The sequence below is a fragment of the Zingiber officinale genome, chromosome 8B (assembly GCF_018446385.1).
Source record: "Zingiber officinale cultivar Zhangliang chromosome 8B, Zo_v1.1, whole genome shotgun sequence".
In the NCBI taxonomy this organism is placed as follows: Eukaryota; Viridiplantae; Streptophyta; class Magnoliopsida; order Zingiberales; family Zingiberaceae; genus Zingiber; species Zingiber officinale.
The window spans coordinates 40,440,312-40,464,866 of record NC_056001.1 but is presented as its reverse complement, the minus strand read 5'-3'; the positions used below and the strand labels follow the sequence as shown (position 1 = coordinate 40,464,866).

Below are 24,555 nucleotides of genomic sequence, written 5' to 3'. Positions count from 1 at the left end.
CACTATAAAAAGGTGTGTTCTTTGATAAATACCAAAATAGTGTGTACCTTTTGATAAATTTAAAAACTTAAATACGTTTTTTGGTAAATTGTCGAAGTTAAAATTAGGGTATTCCATGTGGCTTGGCCCAAATAGAAAAGGCTTATCAAGTTTTTACATGATACCCAACACTCACTTCAGAAGCAACCAACATAAAGTCCATTTGAAAGCTCATTCAAGTCCCCTCGGATGGGTCTAGTGGCTAGCACATGAGGTGTTACCATCATAAGGTCTGGAGTTCAAATCTCGATAAAATCGAGATAAATACCTCCCTTTTGCCACCATTTGAAAATCCATTCAAAAGCTTAATAATTGAATTCTAGACTACGACAAACCCATTAACAATCGACCCTCAATATATCAGTGGCAACACCCTTGGGGGCAAACCATGTGTGTTAGTCTATTTCAATTTGGCCAAAAGGTTTCAATTCTGTGTGCATTTTAATTACATTTCAGCCCAAAACTATGGACTTGTGTACTTAAATCTAATGTATTCATCTCGGGGTTTTTGTTTTACACAAAGCCACCTGAAATTCATGTAATACGTAGAAAGTGCAAATTTAAACAAATCCGAATTGAATATATCAAAATTTCCTTCTCCAAAAAGAAAAGTAAGTTTAAGAAAATGAAATGGCACACACTATAGAGATTCCAAATGTAGTGACTACAATTGTTTGCTAACATCTCGATACACTAGATAATGAAGTCTAATTCAGTACTAGTAACTAGCAATAAGGCAGCTAATCTGATCACTTAAGAAGAGTGAAAAATAAGACAATCTACTCTTTTTATAAAAATTATTAGGCTTGCTTACAACATTGTCAAACTTAAGATGTCGAATCCAATTAATTCATTAGCTAACATAGATCTCTCTCTTCACAAGTACACTTCAAGGCACCACGAACTGGAGAATGACTCCGAGTGAAGAAGGTTATTCTTGTGTATTTTTGTCAGATCTTCGATATGGCATATAACGATGATCTTTAGAGGCATTTCTTTTCTGCCTCTTCTCAATATAGGAATCCAGCTTTCCTACGGCCTGTGATTAACACAATTGTAGTAGGTAATATGTGAAGGTTTACAGTAAATCAAGTAAATGTTAAACATGCAAGGAGAATACCTTCAGTTCATTGTACTTCTTTATCAGCTTTCTTTCTCGAATTTCCGCTGCAAAACAATGACAAGTTAGATATGATAGATATCACATAATATGCAAATTTTGAGAAAAGGAAGGGATGTAGCAGAATCTAAATATTCAAGCATGCACACAGTCGAATACATGTTCAATTTCAGCTATTGAGATACGCATGCAGGCCAAAGAAAATGAGGAAGATATAATTGAGAAAGTAGACTCACATTTTTTCAAGTAATAAGGTTGTTTCCCTTTCTTTGCGGCTTCTCTTTCTTTCTTTATGTGCTCAGACAATATTTCAGATTCTACGCTCTTCCTGGACCATGACTTTATCTGTTTATCCTGAATAAAAACAAGTTTGAAATGGACAATAATAATAGCCTATTTGGTCATCAAAGCAAGTTTGCAAAGAAATACACGTGAATTGAAATAACAATAGTAGAAAGAAATATGTAAGCACGATATAAATTGACGAATTTAATCATATGAGGGATTTCACATATGCCTCGACATATTTATTAATTAATTAATCAGTTTTGCGTGAATGATAAAAAAAATAAGAAAAACAAAATGTCAATATATGAATTCTGCTATTGTTTAGGAAACCCCTAATGTCAATATTTTAGGAAAAAAAAATTAGTGAATATTCTAAGTTATCCCCATCTGATTTTGAAATATAATGAGTTGATTCTGTATGTCCAGGATAAAAACTGAACGCTTGCCCTCTAATATTGTAAGGTTGGCCCCACTGAGGAATACATCAAGAGATTGTCATGTAAATAATATATCTTCTCGTTCCCCTTCTTTTCCAGCGAGAATATAGAGTAAACAAAGAGCGCCTAGTTAATATTTTTTGGTCACATGAATTAAAGAGATTCAAACTCATTTGATATTTGACTGAGCAACCTAAAGGACCTATGATAGAATGATTCAAGGGAATCAGATTAACTGAGGAGTTTAACAACTAGGTTCTTGAGGGGTTTGATGGTTAGTTAACTTTCAGCATATTGGCTTGTTGGAAGAAGAATCACTGACTAGGATCTCGAGGGTAGTGAACCAACAGACTGGACACCTCATATTAAAATCACCAGTTAGGATCTCAAGGGTATTGAACCAACAGATTGGACGCCTCATATTAAAAATTGAACCAACAGACTGGGCGCCTCATATTAAATTTTCTAATTCTCTACATAATTATTTTTCCTACTATTATTTCTACTATATTGATCCAATTGGGTAGGTCATTTGCCTCTCCTTTCTTTGGAAATAGGACAAATTATTGAACTAGCTCTTCATTTGATAGAACATTTAAATTTATTTTCCATTCACATGAATTAGACAGGTTCAATCTCATATGATATATTTGACTGAGCGACCTAAAAGACGTATGATAGAATGATTCAAGGAGATCTGATTAACTGGGAAGGAGTTTAACAAATAGGTTTTTGAGAGGTTTGATGGTTAACTTTCCAGCATATGGCTTGTTGGAAGAAGAATCACGGGTTAGCTCCAAAGGACCTAACAGGCTGGATGTCTCATATTTAATTTCCTAATTCTCTATGTAATTACTTTTCCTACTATTATTTATACTATTTGGAAAAAAGAACATTATTGTCTTCATTTTGACCACATCTCTATTGGGCAGCTCAAAAAGGCCCAATAGCTCAAAATGAACTAGCTCTTCATTTTGACCGCCTCTCCATTTTTTAGAAAAAAGAACCACTTGGAAGACTCAATTAGGTCCAAACAAATGCATATTCAATTTCCTTTTTCAAGGAGAAATTCAAAATAACTTAGTAAGAGAACAATAGTAAATGCAATAAATAAAAAATAATACTATTGGAATAATGGAGTAACATTTATCTTTTATTACTATGCTTTTTGTAAAAGAATTTACCATTGAAGATATTTGCTTCTGTGATTCCTCAACAACATTTGGGTCCTTAGACTTCTTAATCAACATTTTAAGTCTCTGTAGAAATACAAATTTACAACATCACAAAATAAAATTAAAGCTTGGTGAAAGGTAAATTGAAATGTCAACCATAAAAAAGATTTACCTCTTTCTCTTTAGGATATTCTTCGTCAAACACGAAACTATAACGTTTTTTAAATCTGGTGTTGCAGCAAAAGAACAGCATAAAAGATTTAGCAATAATGTTGTTAATCAACTAAAACTTGGACAGAAGATTGATGCAATATAAAATGATTTAGCTTTCATTGAGTCACTAAATCATTTTTTTTCCTTCTTGAAGGACTTTGAACTTTCCACTGCTATTCTTCATCCCCTTCATTCTTTAATATATTTTAAAGAATTAAGAAGGGCGTTCAAAAAGAATGGAAATCATACCACAATTGTGAGTCAAGCTAAGACGGTAGACAAGGAAAAAATGGATCAAGCTTATGCTACTCTTGGACACCCAACATCTCATACCATATATCACAAAAGCAGTTTATATTTCAAACATTCAGGTCAATTATGTGTTAGAACACAACCATGTGCAAAGACCTATGAATGCAAATAGTTGAGACAACCATAGCTTGAAGAAGATGATTATATTTTTGGTGTACACATGTATCTAAGAGAATCATCCAATCCATATAGATTATACTGAATGTATGCTCACGCAAAAGCAACAAGCCAACAACCAAACAAATATAAAGAATCACAAAAAGAATAAAAGACATACCCATCGGGGTCAAAAGTTCCTCTGGATAAAGAATCAAACCGAGGATCTCTCACAAGCTGTGAATAACCAATGAATGTACTTAGATAACAGTTCCAAAGACATAAATTGACTAACAGGCAACTTCATGCCAAAGACCTCTAGGAACAAGTTCAAGTTAATCACCACATATAACAGTCCAATATTTAACTATCAAATGGATATTAAAAGCAGAAGCTTATTATTCATTCTACGTGTTGATATAAAGAACTGTGTAGTTGTAATGTCTTTAAAAAATTCTTGATGCAGTGATAATATTTAGCCATTTCCAAAGATTGAACAATCATCTGAAGCGAAGATGCAAAACCAAATTCTACGGCTAGTGCCTTTAACAGATACCAGTTGGTCATTTGTTTTTCTTGAACCCACAGAATATCTAACCTCAAGGGAAATAATACATGGGAAATCGTCGTATAACAGTGAATTATTAACCATCAAAGCTATGTTCAACATAGTGGTAAATCTTTCTTTTACATATTCAAATAAATGTGTCTGAAGTTATGATACATTTAGGAAGTTCCTTATACAAAATACAGTTAAAATAGTTATTTTGTAAAATCATTCATCTGTGACAAGGAGCAAAACCAAAATATATGGTTAATGACTTCAGCATATACTAGCAGATCTAGTATCATCCATGTTTCTTTTGTGAAACTTGGTTGTTTCACAAAAGTAGCTATTTCCTAAAATAATTCGTCTATGCCAAGGAACCAAAGACAAAATCTATGGTCAAGGCCTTAAACATATACTAGCAGGTTTGGTATCAATAATTTTTCTTTTATTGGATCTTGTTAAGGATGGTCCACAGCATATTATAGAATTCCGCCAATTATGATATTAATATGGCCCAGACCTCAATCAGGGACTTGCAGTCATACGAGTGCCTGAGGTGGATGCACTTTGGGTGAGATGGACCACAATTCAATTGAGTCTTGCTGAGGCAGATATGATCTAATGGACGTGGTACAAAACTAATTAGAGTTCGATCAAGATGGTGGGCTGCCTTACAGTGAGTTTTATCTTGCATGAAGCTTGGTGAGGTTATCCAAGAGACACCAATTGAGTCATTGATTGGTGGAATAAGGGTTGGAATTTCTTTCTGGCTTGACTTTGATAAAATTAACCCAAGGGAACGTGTCTCCTTTTGTCCCACTCTCTCTATAAATGATGCTAAAGGTTGTAAGGGATCTTCAAGGATCTCCCATGGGGGTTTTATGGTGATTGAAAACTTCTAGAAAGGTTTGGAAATGCTACCCTAATTATTATAGCATACCCTAGTTACTATAGCATTATCCTTTTATAAGCTGTTAACACGTGTGCCCTCTGATGGTCCTCCACCACGTGGAGGCAATTGATTGGCTCTACGTTTTACCATGGATTAACGTGTTCACACTACGATTCAGTATTCACTATCGGCAGTATATGTGGTCATCCGATGGCATTGCAACAAGTGGTTAATACTACCCACATAAAAACCATTTTTGTAAAAAACCTATATAAGATATAATCTTAAGGTAAACATCATATAGTTTCAAAACAAGAAAGTATTGCAAATGAATTTAAATGGCTAGGCATTTAAACACCTCCAAAAGAAGGCTAGGAGAGATTGATATGTCAAAATTAAGGATTGACAAAAGTAATTATATAAATTGTTACGCATCTATTTCTGCTAGAATAAGCTTGGCAGATACTGGAGGTGGAACTTATGCATATCAGTAACTAGGTTTAGCATTTTAGCAGTAAAAATATACTAAAGCACATCCCGTACAACTTTTAACATGGATTATAATGAAACAAGACTAGTATCAGTAGTGCAGCAAATATTATATCCAAAGGAATATGGTAATAGAAAGACTAGGAAATTTTTCACCAATTTTTCTGCATGTGCTTTTATCCAATTTGAGTGGAAATTCCACTTATGTGTATGGTAGAGCTCAAATATGACCTTAAATTAAAATATTATTCATTTTACAAATATATTTATTTTAATTGTAACAATGACTTCGTGATGCACGAAGTTCTTGCCAATGTGGGATCCCGGGAAGGATTTATTGTTCGCAGTCTTACCCCACATTGCAAAAAGTTATTTCCGCGACTCGAACTCATAGTCACCAACTCACACGACAACAACTTTACCGTTGAGTCAAGGCTTCCCTTGATTTTTTTTTTAAACTTAAAAAAAATAAGGCAGCCCGGTGCACAAAGCTCCCGCTATATGAGATCCCGGGAAAGGATCCATTGTACACAATCTTACCCTGCTTTTTTTGCAAGAGGCTGTTTTCAAGATTCGAACCCGTGACCTTTTGGTCACAAAGCAACAACTTTATCGTTGCGCCAAGGCTCCCCTTCATTTTTTTTAAACTTGTGAAAATAAAATTTAATTTAAGTGCCTCCCTTTCTTTCTCTCCAAGTAAAGAGGTGCGTGCAAAATATCTAGCAATATTTATCCTACAAGTTTTTTCCTTATGATCTTTCTTTCCATAGTTGTTTTCTTCTTTATAGGCAACAAGAATAGGGCCTTATAGTTTACCTATGAGAGCCATCTTCTCTATGATGTGGGTAACGTTTAACCACTATCTCCCTAAACAATTTGAGATGTTGACAGCCGTCAATCATGAAGTAGTAATGGTATGTAGTATGTATAGTATTTAATCAGTGTGTTAGAATGAAAAGAATAGGAAAATGATATATATTTGATCAAGTGAGTCAACAATTAAGGTCTAAGGAATCATCATGGGAGATTGAGACAAACTACCCTCAAATAGTTGATAGAGTTCTGTATATACGATGATTTGCCAATAACACTATTTTTACTTCAAACTTGCATAATACTAATAAAACACATTATTGTAATGTAAATGCATTATTATACAAGATTATGCAACTACCAATGATGTTACAAAACACTTTTAATAGTTCTAATTTCCAAAAGCACTACAGATTAGTTGATTAGAAGGAAAAATAATTGTATAAACTCAAGCTATGATATTACAAAAGTTCACCTTTTTGGGTACTTGGATGACCTCCCTAAATGTCGAAACCCGCACTTTGCTACTCATCTCCATTGGGCTAATCAAAAAAAGAAAAGAAAAGTCTAACATAAATTTGTATAATTAATAGTATAAGTTATAGAATCAAAGGAAAAAAAGGATAACCTATTCTTGTTAGCACGATGAAATTTCTTTGGGATAACCTTGGAGGTATCGGTGTTGTGCGAACCATCAGCTCGAGCTCTTAGGATCTCTTCAATAGTCATGTCCTTATATTCCAATTTCTCTTTTTTCTGGAAAAGTGAAGAGACGTCAAAAGACTCAACTAGACAATTAAATGAATATATATATATATAATGTCTGAAAGCACGGATTACTCTTTTGTGCCCATCATCAGCTAGAGATCTTAGGATCTCTTCAACAGTCGTACGACTCATATCCTCATATTTATTTGAAATAACAGAGGAGGTATCAGTGATGTGCGAACTATCAGCTCGAGCTTTTAGAATCTCTTCTATACTCATATCCTCATTTTCCAATTTCTCTATTTTCTGGAAAAATGAAGAGAAGTAAAAAAGACTAATAACTAAATAATTAAATGAAAAAAAAAACGTAAGGATCTCTTCCAATTTCTCTTTTTTTTCTGGAAAAGTGATGAGAAGACAAAGGACTCATAACTAAACAATTAAATGGAAAAAAATGTAAAATTTCTAAAAGCGCGGATTACTCTAGTATTACCTTTTCAAAGAATTCTTTATCAAGCTCATCATGTTCTCTCATACTATGATTCATGGATTTTTTGGTTCCCCTTCCCATTGTGCCTTTTCCCATGGTATCGCTAGACAAGCAGACACTTATATTAGTAACGTATTTCAAGCAGGAAGAGGTTACCGGGCGCGATTGCGTCGGTTGCTGCAGGCGACGGGCGGTCACGGGTGTCGCTGGCGGCGGAAGACGGGAGACGGGCGTTGAGCCGCCGCGGCGACCGAGACGGGCAGGCGGTCAGGGGCGGGGACGGCACTTTACGGTTTAGGATCGAACCTAACCTAAACCTATCTAGAAATAATAAAGGATAATATTGGCTAATTAAATAATTTCTCATCTTATTAAAATAATATTAATTTAAATATATACGATTTTATCTATCTTATATATAAAATTTTCATTTTAAATAAATCTAAATTTAATCCGGATTAAATCCACTTTATTTATTTGATAAATTTTATTTAACTATAAACTAAATTTCATTTAACGATAAATAAAAAAATATTAATTAATTTAATTATATATTAAAAAATAAAATAATTTTAAAAGTTAAATAGGATAAAATCTGATATTTAAACCTTGACGAATTTTTTGTGGAATTAAATGAACAAGCAATTAGAAAATACAGTGCATTGACAAATAATTAGGATTTGATACGTTATTTTAATAAAAACAAAAAAAATACTATTTTAATTTGTTTCCTTAGATGCTGATTAGACAATATTAATCTTTTAAAGAAAAATTCTATTGTTAAATTTTAATATGATTTTATCACATAAAATCATAATTTTAGATTTAGATTTAGATTCAAATTCAAATTCAAATTGCATATATTTTCAATTTTAAAATTTTTTTATAAATTATAAAATTAAGTAAATAATTATAAAGTTTAAAATTTATTCTAAAACCTAAAATCCAATAGATAGATATCGGATACCTACCGTGAAAACCTACAATTTGTTATTTTTAATAATATAGCATAAGAGTGAAGCTTAAATCCTAAAGTAAAAATCTTATTACCTTAATTTATTATAACTCAATCTTTAAATTCTAAATACATATAATATATCCCGTTAGCATCTAAAATTTTTAATTTTGAACACTATAATCCTTAAGAGAAGTCTAAACCCTAGAAGAAAAATCTTATTGACTCAAATATATTATAACTCAACTCCTAAATTTTGAACATAAAATACATATAATATACCCTAAAATAAAATAAAATATAAAATATAAAATATAAAATACTAAGATGAATACAGGTACTTGGAATCATTCCAAGTACATATACTAGTTCACTCATGGGTGCCTTAAGCGATTATATATATATATATATATATACACGATTTTGCTCGCCTGTGGTTTGGTGCGATTATGATGAGTTAGATGCGCCACGTAAGCAAAAAAAAAAAGGAAAAAAGAAAAAATCACTGGCTGCGTCGCGATCTCTCCGCTTCTCCCGGCGTTTGCCGCTGATCGGCGTTTGACGCTGGCGGATCACCCCTCGGCCGGATCACAACCGGATTCGGCCGGAATCGGCAGCGTTGCGTCTGCTAGCGTCGCGACAGATTTGGCCATGAAACGGCCGGATTCCGGCAGCCATCTGGCCGGAATCCGGCCGCGATCCGACTGACGGTGGCCGGGCGTCCAGCTGAAGGTCGGCAGTGGCCGTTTGGCGAGGTCGGCGAAGAAGACGAGAAGAGAGATGATGTCACGTTTTTTTTTTTTTTTGACTTTGACGTGGAATGCCAAATCACTTATACCGCACCAAACCGCAAGAAATACACCTCAGGAGAATATTTCTCTCTCTCTCTATATATATATATACTTTATGAAAAAAATATATAATTTAAGAACACTCAATACGAAGAATATCTTGATTTCTAAAAAAATATATAATTTAAGAACACTCAATATGAAGAATCTCTTGATTTCTATCAACAATTAGTTAAAATCAAAGACATTGGCTATAGTAACTCTACTCTAGTAAGCTAAGGAGACTAAATACTAGTACAATAAAATAACATCATATTAGCATTACTTACCTCGCTACTAATTATAGGCTTACAGTATTAGAAACTCAACTCCTTACTCTTGAAAAATCATATTTATAAAAACAACCACACAAACGATCTAAAAGAAGCCATAGAAAACCTAAATAAAGACCTTGGTAAACTTTCTTTAGGAAAAACAATTATCAGACAATCACCCACTACCTATAAGTTTTTTACATACAAAATCCAAGAACTCCCTTCTAATGGATCTACGAATAAGAACACAAATTGAAAGCTTTTCTAGACTATCACAAACTTTATGACAACCAAATAGAAATTTATCTATGATACCCAAGAGATCATCGACAAATATTGTTACTTATCAATTAGAAGAACTTATAGATATTGAACAAAATCTAGACACATTTTCTAATGAACAATTAAATACTCTAAATCAAAGAGGAATATATAATCAAGGACTATTATCTTTCTCCACATCATTCTATAGACATCACAAGACACAACCACTTCATCTACTAGACGGAGGTGAAGAATGATTCACACTTATGACCAAAGAATCCGCACAAACATATATGTAAAGAAAACATAATTACATACATTTAGGACTAATTGTGTTTGGCCTAAGATGACTTACTAGAAAAGGCATAGGAGCTAAAGTATTTTTAGTCCTTTATGACTCAAGATTTTCTGGCAATGATAAAGTCGTTATTGGACTCATTGAAGTTGATATAAATATCAATTTAGGAATTATATACTTCTGACCAAACTTCAATATGACTATTCCAGACTTTATAGAACATATTAAATTCTCAGTTTAAGTCAAAGGATATGGAGACTTTCAAAGAAATAATATCTAAATATACATGATTTTTCTAGGAAAAATAAAGACCAATATTAATAATAGTTTTAATATCTCAATAGACATAATTTTTTTAGGAAAAACAATGACCAATATTAATAATAGTTTTAAAGTTAAAATTACTAATATTATTTAAACTCTTACTCCAAAAGGAATTTATTTCCTCAAACCTAAAGACTTTTCATCTAATCTACTTGCCGGATTAGATTGGACTTTTAATTTGGAATTAAGTACTAAACCATAAATTTTATAACCAGCGGAATCCATTATTTATAAAGATAGACATGTTAGTTCCATAGTAAGATTTCATAATTACAAATTCTTAACATCACAAGAAGAGGATCATGAAGAAAATCAAACTAATATGAACTTAATGAATATAGAATACAACATACCGTCAAACCATACAAGCCACAATAATGAAGATAACTATTTATTTTATGATGACTTATGAATATGTTTACATCCCATTTGAAATAGCTACATATTTCACTAAAGAACATTTAACAGAATTAGAAACCTTTGATCTTTTACATCATAAATTAGAACATGATTGGATGTTATATTTTGATGAAGACCATAATATAGTTACTAAAAAGAAAGATTACTTCTCAACCATAAACCTAATAAATCCAGCAGAATCTAGTAGTACTAGGAATTTCATACCACAACCTTTACAAGTAAGATATCTTGAAAGCTCTATGAAACTATAGATTATGGAGAAGGACATCCTCCAAGACAAAAATTACTCCTTATACTAATAATAATCCTTTGTTGAGAACAATAGAAAGAAGAAGACCACATGAAATAACTTACTTTGGCAAAAATTCAGTCTTACTAAATATTGGAGAATATGATGATCTACAACTTTATGATACCTATTTAGAACAATGGATAGTCTCTGTAAAAAGAGATTATCAAGTCAAACATGAACTAGACATAAAAACAGGTGAAGCCATGATAAAAGTAGACAAAAATTACCTAGGCAATGTTGTCAGGGCAGTATGGGAAGTCTATAAAACCACTTATCCCGAGAAAGTAACAAGAATTACTTCACAAGGAAATAACATACTTAATTTTTGATATACAATTCATAGGTTATTTACTTCCAAAGATGTTAATACTGGATTAGACATAAGATAAAGAGAAGCTATGAGAGATTTAGAAAAATTACAGCTCTTTAGCTGGAATTGGATTAAACATTTTTGTAATGACTTCTTAGCATTAACAATAGTCTCAGAAAACTATTGTAATCCAGAATTAGGAGAAAGACTTTTTAGCAAACTTCCAAGTAATTTAGGAAAAGAAATATATAAAATTTGGATAGATATGAAAGTACTACCACAATATGATAATATTGGAGTAAGAATCCAACACATTATTTCCATACTTAAAAAAATGTACATATATCCACAAATAGAAGCAGCTGAAAAATCAACAATATGGATTTTGTAGTAAGATATGTACTCCTTAACAATATGGTCTCCCCAGACCTAGACCAAGAATAAATCATAGAGACAGTTCATCCAGAATACCAAAACAATCGATATCAAAACTCAAAACAATGAGACCCAAAAAAACCTACTATGTTAAAAAAAAAAGTATAGAAAAGAAATCATGCCTAAATAAGGAAAAACATGTGCGAAAATTTAAGCCAAAGAAAACATATGTTAATACCATTACATGTTTTGCTTGTAATGAACCAAGACATCTATCTTCTACATGCCCAAATAAAAAAAAATCTATATACAAGAGAAGCAAAGCTAGTTACCTGTACCAATCTTGATTTAGTAGAAGGACAATCAGATTTCTCTGATACATCCTTAATCTACTCTTGTTTCGGTAGATGATGTGGAAAAAGTACCTCCTTTTAACTATAGTCTGGTAAACTCATTTTTATAACTTTCATACCAGCAATATAACCTTCATCCTAATATACAAAAGTACATGCTATTAGATAATCTAGAAGAATTATGAGAAGAATTTTCAGATACAAATCTAATGTTTAAACAAATTACCTCTAAAACTATAGAAGAACATAATTGTTTACATGATTGGATACTAAAAACAGGTACTGATAGCATTCCTTATTTTTTTTTATAGTTATTATCCATCTCTAGATAAAAGAGGTACCTATAAGTTATGTAAAAGCAAGCCTGTAATCTTTACCTTTAGTAATTATTCTCCATTACATCTATCTAAGAGAAGTACTCAAAATTTTTTATTAGAAACAAGGGTCTCTGTATTAGAAACATGTATTAATCAACTAGAGACAAAACTAGATATCTTGGATAAAAAAAAATAATAGAAAGCCTTCCTTCATGTTCTTCTCTGACTTCTTTTGATAAAGGCAAAGGCTTACAAATTATACCAATAAATATAAACAAAGATCTATTCTTCATAAAAGCATCTAATATATGTAATACGAGAAAAACTCTAGGTATTAAAGTCAAATGACTGGTAAATATCCATGGTCATGAGTTTACTTTACATGTCTTTCTAGATAGTGGAGCTATTAACTCCACAATAGATGAAAATACACTTCTTTTAGTCTTGCCAAAAGCTTTTATAAAAATAGTATCACAACCATTAATCATCACACAATTTGATGGTCAACAATTAGCTCGTACAGATTTCGTCACTAATGTTCATCTCAGGTTTTATGATAACTGTGGCAAATATAGCACACCACTCTTACTCTCTAAACTTTGGATTAAACCATTATTACATTCTAATATTCACTTAATCTTAGGCTTAAATTTCCTTTTAACACCAGATAGAGATTTCCTTCTAACTAAGGATTATGCTCTTTTCTTTTCCTCACCTATAGTCTCAAACTATCCATCTATTGTCCATCCTTTAACCATCAAAACTCAAACAGAAACCATATCACCTGATACTATGGATAATACTTCATCTTGTCAATGTTTTCTAAAAAATGCTTGTAAACAGGCAAGTAAGCCAACACCATCTAGTATTAGCCAAACTTGTGCTATAGCTCTTTCTGACTATCAAGATCAGGAAAACTAACCTTACTTGGCTGATCAAGCCCTATATCTGATCTTGATGACACCAAGATTCCACCTGATTTAATACTTCCAAAACAGTTGCTTCAAATAATAAACACTCATAAACCAGATTTAGACTCCCTCATTTCTAGATTAAAAAAACTAGAAATTATTGGAGACAATCCTACTAAATATTGGGATCGAGACAAAGTCTACTGCAAACTATCAATAATTAATCTAGATCTTACAATCAAAGCCCAAGACTTAAGATATACAAATTGGTAAACTGAGGAATGTAAAATGCATATAAATCAACTACTAACTTTAGGAGTCATTCAAAGATCAACACCTAGACACCAAAGTCCAGCTTTCATAGTTAAAAAAGGAGCAGAAACAAGAAATTACTATTAGAACAGACTGTGAAGTATAGTCAAATATGTTGGATCGTGACGCATGTGAGAGAGGGGGTGAATCACGTGATTTTCAAAACACTTCTTTTTCAATGTTAAAAACTCGAGTACGCAGCGAAAAATGAAAATAAGAAAGCAAGAACCAAGACACAAGAAAACACAGGCGATTTTTACTTGGTTCAGAACCTTTGGCGACTCCTACTCTAAGGCTCAGGTCCCACAGACCTATCGATGGACAATCTACTAAAAACCTTTTCCGGTACCCCCGGAAGAGAGAATCGAGTACAAAAGAATTAGGTCAAGTGCAACAAACTGCACTTGCCCTTTTATAGAAATTAAGTACAGAAAACAAATATTACCAACACTCTTTAGGTATTGAAATGAGGCACTTCATGTTGATGTCTGTCTGTCGGACGTGATCAGAACTCTTCAGAGTAGTCGTCGGACTCAGCAGCTTCGTAGTAGAGTCGCGACAAGAATCGAGAGCAGTCGGAGGCTCAAATATGCGCGCAGTAGCTCGTATGTGGTTGTTGTTCAATGCCTCCTCAAAACTGCCTTATAAAAGGCTTATAAGGCGCCTTCCATAAACTTGGAAGGCGCCTTCCATAAGGATGGAAGGCACCTCCAATGAGGCAAAATCAATCCCGAAGTGATCGATGCTTATCCAAGACTTCGGCCAAATTTCATCCAGTAGAAGGTGCCTTCTATAGCCATTGAAGACACCTTCTATGAACAGTACTGAGCCGCCTTCCATAGCCATTGAAGGCGCCTTCGGGTACTGTTCATCCGAAGACAGCTTTGCTTCTTTGCTTGCTTTCTTACCCTGCAACAAATGTGTTAGTCCAAAATACCCTGCAAGACCAGTGTTAGCACAATATTAAAAATAGAGTAATTAGTTCCTGTCCTCCCAAGACCAGGAACTAGTCAAGGTCTCAGTTTAGGGATCCCAAATAAACCTAAACTGGGTCGATGTCTATTGTCCCTCAATTGGGAGGCATCCTCATAGTCACTCTCCTCCAGTGACTTACCTTTACTTACCTTTTGTGAGACATCCGATCAACCCGTTGACTAGTTTGGGATCGTGCCAGCTATCTGGTTGGCCCGTCGACCTAGCTGGACTTCCCTGCAACACTGAGTTAGCACAATAGATAAAATGGTAAGGTAAAATAGTGTTAACAGAATTCAAGATTCACTGGTCCGGTCGACCGCGGGTTATCTCCCCCTAGGGTTGCCTAGCTTCACTCACTAGGACTTTCATTGTCTGCTTCACTTATCAGGACTTCCTCCACCTAGCTTCACTCACTAGGGTCTAGCTTCACTCACTCACCAGGACTTCCACTACCTAACTTCACTCACTAGGGCCTGGCTTCACTCACCATGACTTCCACCACCTAGTTTTACTCACTAGGGCTCAATTTCACTCACCAGGACTTCCACTACGTAGCTTCACTCACTAGGGCCTGACTTCACTTACCAGGACTTCCATCCACTACCTAGCTTCACTCACTAGGGTCTGGCTTCACTCACCAGGACTTCCACTTTGCTTAACCTCCAGTAGGACTTCTCCTTGCTAGTCATCTAGTCTTGACTAGACTACTCTCTTCCAAACATCAAGTCCTGTTTGTATTATGAAAATTCATGTAGACACTACTTAGGGTACATACTATCAAGGAAAAATAGTTTTCTATGAAAATACTTCCTATTTTTAAATATTGACACAAACTTGAAAACTTATAAAAACTTTAGTGTTTTCTTCTAGTTTGTGTCTAACTTCTCAATGATGATTACTATCAAAAGATAGTCTTCGCCAAGGTTTTCTAAAAGCATTTTAAAATGATTTTCAAAACCAATATCCAACCATATTCTTTGGGCTCAATGCACATGACTTGTATATTAGCTTTCCCAATGATTGGAAAACGCATAACTATGTGTTTTTGATGAACCTAAAACTCAAAAGAGTGCACTAAATCAACATTTTGAGTTTTGTTCATCATCCTAATATCTCATTTGTATCTAATGTGTACCAAAACACATACAAGTCACCTTATAAGTCTTTGTGAGATGTAAAGTTTGGTTTTACCCTAAACTAGGGATCATGCATTTCTATCTAGGCATTTTAAGAGTTATGAACATCCACCAAGGATGTTACTTGTTAATAAATGTCATTTATCCTTAATTGCAAGAAATTAAAAATAATGCATGATGAGTTATGGCATACATCAAAATAAATAATTTTCAAAAAAAATTTGCTATAACTACATGATGTATGTATGACATGACATAATATTTTTATTGTTTTTCATAATAAAGCATGAATGCTAAACATGATATCATGACATATGATGGGCAAACAAAGCATGGTAATTTTGCTAAAATAAAATACCTACATCATCTATCTAAGTGTCCTTAAATCTTAGCTAAACCTAAAATTAACCTAGATTGTCCTCTATCTTCTCATGAAAATGCCAAAACCCAAATTGGCATTTCTTTATCCCATGATTAAATTGTGTCAATTAAAATTAAGTATATTCCCTAAATTTTTGGCACATTTTACTCGTCCAAAGAGTAAATGTTTTAAAATAAGGCCTAGATTTGCCTTTAAATCCCTAAGAAAATACCAAAACCCCAACTTGGTATTTGTTATGTTTTCCCAATTTGTGTCAATTTAAAATAAAATCAATTTTCTCAAGTATTGGCATATTTTACTCTTTCAATGAGTAAACAAATAATCCATTTCATTTTCAAAGATTAATGGTAACCTTGAAAATACTCCCCGAGTGTCAACTTCGTTAAGGTTAGGTTAACTACCCTTCCAATTGGAGTTGACACTCTCTAACCCATCTAAGGGGTAGAGAAAATACTCCTAGGAACCCAAAACTTATTGGTGCTTCTTGGATGCTCTAGGTACTCACTAGGGATAACCTCCCTAGATACCTTCCTAATAACCTTGTTAGGCTTCTTAGGAGCCTTGGTCGCCTTCTCTAGGTCAACTCTAGGGATTGCTTCCCTTGTGACCTTCTTAGTGACTTTCCTAGACTTCTTAGAAGTCTTAGTCACATTTGTCACAAAAATACTTTTAAGAATAACCTCCCTAGTATTTTTGACTTGACTACTAGACCTAGACTTTGTTCCATAGCTATATGGAATCCTATGGTAAGAAGGCACATCGTACCGGTTCACCTGTACGAAAAATTTTGACCTGGAATCCTATAGTAAGAAGAGGTAAGAAAGCACATCGTATCGGTTCCCTAGAATTTTTGACTTGACCATTAGACCTAGACTTGATTGCTATTCGGAATATCGTACTGGTTCCTCTGTACAAAGATTTTATACAAGTCCTGAACCTTTCCTAATAACCTATTATGTTCTTTAGAAATTAAACTTGGAATTACAAACAGAACTTAACATTATTGATTCTAAATTTAACTTATCTGTTCTTAGAGGTTTAGACTTGGATCGCAAACGATGCTTAACATTATTGATCCAAATCTACCCATGTTACAAATTCAATTAAATATTAATTTCAGAGATTGGCTTCCAGGTTAAACATGGTGAGGCACTAGGCCTTCTTGGATATGGGAGCATCCACCACTTCCTAGACAAAACCTTTCAACGAAATTTAATATTTAATTTCCTTATAGTAACTCTAGGTTTAACCAAAAAGAATAATCGAATCACAAGTTCGAAAAATAAAAGAAACACAAAATTGAAAACATAAATTCGATTACCTAGATTCATTAGCCTCTTGTGTTTGATATTTCAAGATCTAAATAAAAGATGAACTAGTTATGATGCGTAAACTAATAACTAGTTATACCTTTTATAGCTTATAGACCTCACGATCTTCTGTCGTATTCCTCTTCTTATCTCAGACGTCGTGTGGATGACGATCTACCAAGACGAGAATCCACCCAAGCTACCTTCTTCTCCAAGCAAGTTTCGACCACCACAAGAACTCCAAGAGAAGATGAGGTTTGACCACCACCACCAAGCTCCAAGGGATGCTAGAAACAAAACCTCCTTTCTCTCCTTCTCCAAGCAAGATTCGACACCACAAGAACTCCAAGAGATGATGAGGTTCGACCACAAGAAGAAGAAAGGGGAAGAGGATTAGGGTCGGCCACACCAAGGAAGAAAATGTTGGTGCAGCAGGGCCGGCAAGAGGGGGGGGTGAATTGCCTGAAAATAAAAGTATACCCTCCTCTAGACTTTCAACTTAAAATAATAGCAACTATAAAAATAATGAAATAACAGAAAAGAAAAGGGAGACCAGAAATTGACTTGGTTACTACCAAGACGGTTGTTAATCCAAGGCGGTTGAATAGCTCCACTAGTACAGTCTCCTTCACTATAGCAGAGAAGCCTTTTTACACTCAGAACGCTCACTAGTTGATAGGAATTGATTACAAAGTTGATTTTTTGAATGAATGTATAATTCCTAGGTCCAGGGGTCCTTTTATAGCCCCTGAAAAATCTATCTCGAAGGTCCAAGGCGCCTCCAACAAGGGTTCAAGGCGCCTCCAACAATTTGACCGAATAAAACTTTATCCGATTGTAAATGGCAAGTTTTACTGGGTCTGAGGCGCCTCAAATTGCCTTGGAGGCGCCTCGGACTGGTCTGAGGCGCCTCAGATAGTGGAGGCAACTGACGCACCTTCAGCATTGGTCTAAGGCGCCTCTGGCTAGCTTCTTCAGCTCCTTTTGGCTTCCTTTCTCCTTCCGAAGCTCCGATTGATTGGGTGATTGCGGCCAATCGAAATAGTGCTAACCCGAATCCAATTTCCGGCCTTTTCCTCGAGCAGACTTCCATCTCGGCTTTACGCCCCTCGAACGTCGCGCACGTTCTTCTCGCCCACTGGTGTACTCTTCCGCAGGTCTCTCGTCTTTCGGACGCACCGAGCCCGTCAGCTCCCTTCCCGTGTCGTCCTTCTCGCTAGCTGCGTCTTCCGCTTAACTTCCTGCGCTCCTAAGCTCCTGCACACTTAGACACAGGGATCAAAAATAAGCAGGACCTAACTAACTTGGTTGATCACATCAAAACAACCACGGGGTCCAACAATCTCCCCCTTTTTGATGTGCATCAACCCAAGTTCAAGTTAGGGTAAAAACAAACAAATAATAATTTTAAGAAATTGCAAAACTAATATTTAAAGTCTAAATTTGCAATTACACTAAATTGCAACAAGCATAAAATTTAGTTCTAATACTAAATGTTGAAAAGCATAAAAAAAATTTAACCAAAGTTAGTTTTAATTCCCCCTAAACTTAACTTGTACCTATTTCTCCCCCTTTGATCACAGCAAAAACAGGGTACCAAATATTTCAAAATAAATTCTAAGTTAATTAAGAAGAGATTTGAAAAAGATTTTCTAAAAAGTTCTAAGTCTGTTGAAAAAACTCTAAGTCTTTTAAAAAAAAAAATCTAAGATTTTCGTTAAGTTTTTGCAAAAAATTTTAAGTTAAACAAAAAAAAATAACTTTAGAAGACTTTTTAACTTAGGCAAAAATAGTTCTAAAGATTTCCCAAGCAAAAATTCTAAGCAAGAATATTTTCCTAAGTATGGAAAAAAAATTTAAAGCATTATTTAATTTTAATTTTAATGCTTTAATAAGAAGTTAATTAAACATTTCATTTCAATATTTTAGCTTCCAGGTCGTAGCGAGACACTAGACCTTCTTGGTTATTGGAACAACAATCACTTCCTTAGACAAAGCCTCAAAAGAAATTATCTGTTTAATTTTTCTTTTGAAAGCCTTAATTTAAAGAAAAAAATCAGTCTAAAACGGAATTTGGAACCCAATAAAGGTTCTTTCCTATTAGGTTATTTAAAAACTTAGGGGGTATATTGTTTTTAGGAATTTTTCTAAGTTGTCCCTGATGTTTTTTAATGTACCAATTTAATTTTTCATAAGTCCTTAGTTTCGATTTTGGAAATTTATTTAAGCATGCATTATTTTTCAATTTCTAAATTTTAATTTTTCATTTTTCATTTTCTAAATTTAAGTTATCATATATTTCTAGTGGACATACTTTTGCTAAGTTCAATTTTAATTCAGCATTTTCTTTTTCTAATTTTGCTAGATCTTTCGTAAGTAATTTGATAAATTGAAAGGACTGATTAGGAGTGAGATCACGTACCTTACTTACCTTACTCGGTGATGCTCCCCCTTCGTCGCAGCTTTCTTCTTCTTCTGATGTTCCTCCCCCTTCATCTATGCTCATCTCTGAGCTTGAGTCATCTTCGAAGACCATCCTTCTGTTGTGTTGATGTTTCCTTGACTGCGATTTAAATTTATTAGTTTTAACAAATTTATTCAACTTTCTTACCAATAATGCTACTTCGGTTTCGTCGATCGATGCTTCAGAGTCGGGATCGTCCTTTTCGGCTTGTAGGGCAATATTGAGGTTTGTCTTCTCCATTTGCTTAGGCTTTGCGATTCAAGACTCGTGAAGTTCAAATGTAGAGAATAAATTTTCTAAACTACTTACCTCAAAGTCCTTAGAGATGTAGTACGCATCTACTAAGGAAGCCCTTCCGGAGTTCCGGGGAAGGCGTTGAGCGCATACCGGATGGAATCTCGGTTCGTTACCGATTCTCCGAGATTCGTCAGTTGCGTTATCAGCTCCTTGATCCTCGCTTGGAGTTGCATTACCTTCTCGCCGTTGTTCATCCGGAGGTTCGTTAACTGGGTCCGGAGGATGTCACGCCTCGCTAGCTTAGCTTCTGAGGTACCTTCGTGAAGCTCTAGGAATTTATCCTAGAGGTCTTTAGCGAAATCGTAGCTCCCGATCTGACTTACCTCCTGGGACGGCAGAATACTGAGTAGGTGGAATTCCGCCTTTCCGTTGGCTACGAAATTGGCCTGCTCCTTCTTCGTCCAATTGCACTCTTCTTTGTCTTTTGACACTGCATATCCATATTTCATTATTAAAAGTATATCAAATTCAGTTTTAAAAAATACCTCTATTTTTCGCTTCCATGTAGCGAAGTCTCCGTTGAACTTTGGGGGATGAATGTTCGCGCCGACCATTGTCTCGATCTTTGTGATTCAGTCGGCGGTTAGTCCTTCTGAGGCTGTCTAGCTCTGATACCACTTGTTGGTGCAACGAGGCCGGCAAGAGGGGGGGTGAATTGCTTGAAAATAAAAGTATACCCTCCTCTAGACTTTCAACTTAAAATAATAGCAACTATAAAAATAATGAAATAACAGAAAAGAAAAGGGAGATCAGAAATTGACTTGGTTACAACCAAGACAGTTGTTAATCCAAGGCGGTTGAATAGTTCCACTAGCAGAGTCTCCTTTATTGTAGGTGGAGAAGTCTTTTTACACTTAGAACGCTCACTAGTTGCTAGGAATTGATTATAAAGTTGATTGCTTGAATGAATGTATAATTCCTAGGTCCAAGGGTCCTTTTATAGCCCCTGGAAAATCTATCTCGAAGGTCCAAGGCGCCTCCAACAGTTTGACTGGATAAAACTTTATCTGATTGCAAACGGTCGTTTTACTAGGTCTGAGGCGCCTAAAATGGCCTTGGAGGCGCCTCAGGCCAGTCCAAGGCGCCTCCAGCAGGCGGACTGGTCTGAGGCGCCTCCAGTGGAGGCAGCTGAGGTGCCTTCAGCATTGGTCTGAGGCGCCTCTGGCTAGCTTCTTCAGCTCATTTTGGCTTCCTTTCTCCTTCCGAAGCTCCGATTGATTGGGTGATTGCGGCCAACCCAAATAGGGCTCACCCGAACTTAATTTTCGGTCTTTTCCTCGAGAAGGCTTCTGTCCTGGATTTATGTCCCTCGAACGTCGCGCATGTTCTTCTCGCCCACTGGTGTACTCTTCCGTAACTCTCTTGTCCTTCGGACGCACCAAGCCCGTCGGCTCCCCTCCCGTGTCGTCCTTCTCGCGAGCTGCGTCTTCCGCTCGACTTTCTGCACTCCTAAGCTCCTGCACACTTAGACACAGGAATCAAAAACAAACATGACCTAACTAACTTGGTTGATCACATCAAAACAACCATGGGGTCCAACAGAAAAGAGAGAGAAATAATAGAAGATATGTTATATGAGGTGAGGCACCTCTACCCTCTCTTTTATATCCCTTGGTCTTGGCAAATAAGGAAAGTTTTATAAGTAAAACTTCCTTATATTCCTTGTCATTGTTTAAGAAGGAAAATTTAATTAAAATCTCCTTATTAAACCTCTAATGGCCAACCACCTTAATCCCTCCAAACAAGAAAAGTTTTAAACATAAAATTAAAACTTCCTAATTTGTTTCCGGAAATTTTTAAAATAAAAATTTCTCTTTAAAAATTCCTTTCATGGTTGATTATAAAAGGAAACTTTTATAAATTAAAATCTCTCTATTAAAACATATGGATGATTTACAAAAAGAAAAGTTTTCTCTAAAATTAAAATCTTCCTTTCAATATACAAATAAGGAAAGATATCAAATCTTTTGTATAAACTATAAAAGGAAAGATTTAATTTTAAAACTCTCTTTTAAATCATGAGGATGGTTATAAAAAAGGAAAGTTTTATTAAAAATTAAAATCTTCCTTTTAACTACAAATAAGGAAAGATATCAAACCTTTCTCTTAATCTTTTGTAGAAAGGTATAAAAGGAAATATTTAAATTTTAAACTTTCTTTTAAAACCATAACTTCTACATAAGAAAGATTTTAAAAAATAAAATCTCTTTTATTTTATTGTGGCCGACCACCTAAGCTTGGGTTCAAGTTAGGGTCGGCCACCTTATGAAACCAACTCACCTTGGTTTGGCCGACCCTAGCTTGGGCTCCAAGCTAGGCTTGGTCGACCACCTTAAGGTGGGTATAGGTGAGTATAATACTTTATAAATAAGAGACTACGACAGGGACCGAGAGGAGGAATTGGTTTTGGTCTCCCGATGAACTTGAGCTTCCCGTGTTCGCCCTGAACACCCAACTCGAGTTCATCAATAATAACTCATACCACTAAAGAGTTATTATTGAACTACCGCACCAATCCCATATTACTATATGGGCTCCTTCTTATCATGAGTGTGTTAGTCTCCCTGTGTTTAAGATATAGAATGCCCACTAATTAAATGAGTTACTGACAACTCCCTTAATTAATATCTAACTCCAAGAGTAGTACCACTCAACCTTATTGTCATGTCGGACTAAGTCCACCTGCAGGGTTTACATGACGATCCTTATGAGCTCCTCTTGGGGACATCATCAACCTAGATTACTAGAGCACAGTTTCCTTCTATAATCAACAACACACACTATAAATAATATCATTTCCCAACTTATCGGGCCTATTGATTTATCGAACTAAATCACACCCTTTGATAAATTAAAAAAATAAATATTAAGTATATGTGCTTGTTATTATATTAGGATTAATAGCACACACTTCCATAATATCAGAGGTCTTGTTCTTTTATTCAGTCAGTATAAAAAGAAACTACCTCAAATGGTCTTGATACACTCAGAGTGTACTAGTATAATTTTATAGTTAAGATAAATTAATACCAAATTACACTACGACTATTCCAATGGTTTGTTCCTTTCCATCTTAGTCGTGAGCTACTATTTATAATTTATAAGGAATTGATAACACGATCTTCTGTGTGTGACACCACACACCATGTTATCTACAATATAAATTAATTGAATAAATACACTTAGCATATAAATGTAGACATTTGACCAAATGTTATTCTTTATTTCAAAATAAATGTTTACAAAAAGCTAGGCTTTTAGTATACACTCTAACACTTGTTAGGCTTCTTTGGAGCCTTGGTCACCTTCTCTAGGTCAACTCTAGGGATTGCTTCCCTTGTGACCTTCTTAGTGACTTTCCTATACTTCTTAGAAGTCTTAGTCACATTTGTCGCAAAAATACTCTTAGGAATAACTTCCCTAGTATTTTTGACTTGACCACTAGACCTAGACTTGGTTCCATAGCTATATGGAATCCTATGGTAAGAAGGTACATCCTTTTTGATTTTAGGTTTGTATCCCAAACCTCTATGACCATTGGATGACCCTTGTTGTTTTCCTAGACCTAGTTTTTGCTCATTTTTCCCTTTTAGGATATTTTCCATCCTTTTTAGGGTATTTTCTATTTTATCAAGTCTTGACCTCAAGACTTGATTTTTCTTCCATAAATCCCTAGATTTTGATTTTTCATTGTGTCCTTGAGCATTTTTATTTTTAGGCTTATACTTAAGGTTCTTAGTGTTATTATCTAAGTTGTTATCTATCTTCCTAACCTTAGGTGTGGTTTTAGCATGATAAGCTACATGATTTTCCTTAATGTTATCATGTTTCCTATTTTTATGGTAAATAGCATTAAAATGATATAAATTAGAATTTGCATGCTTTTTACCATAATTCAAGGGGATAAGCTCAATAAATGATACCTTGGGTTTTACCTTGAAAGCTCCCCCTTGACTTTTGCTTCCTCCCTTGACTTTGACCGCTTTCTTCCCCTTAAGACATTGACTTCAATAATGTCCTTTTTGATTACACAAGAAGCACACAATGTGTTCTTTGCTCTTCTTTGTTGTGGGGGTGATCTCCTTGGGCTTCACCTTGCCCTTTGGTACCACTTGGCCCTTCTTCTTGGACAA

At 34.8% G+C, this 24,555-nt stretch overlaps 1 protein-coding gene across 1 annotated transcript; it reads right to left on the bottom strand.

Moving 5' to 3' along the window:
• Nucleotides 1-802: 802 nt before the first annotated feature.
• On the bottom strand, nt 803-7,945 carry LOC122016182 (ribosomal RNA processing protein 36 homolog). Its single transcript, XM_042573413.1, has 10 exons — nt 7,626-7,945; nt 7,265-7,438; nt 7,053-7,180; nt 6,900-6,966; nt 3,862-3,917; nt 3,232-3,286; nt 3,069-3,143; nt 1,396-1,513; nt 1,160-1,206; nt 803-1,078 (listed from the first exon to the last, which is right to left on the bottom strand). The coding sequence occupies exons 1-10, from the start codon at nt 7,716-7,718 to the stop codon at nt 971-973; spliced, it is 921 nt and encodes a 306-aa protein (XP_042429347.1). The 5' UTR covers nt 7,719-7,945; the 3' UTR covers nt 803-970.
• Nucleotides 7,946-24,555: the final 16,610 nt, after the last annotated feature.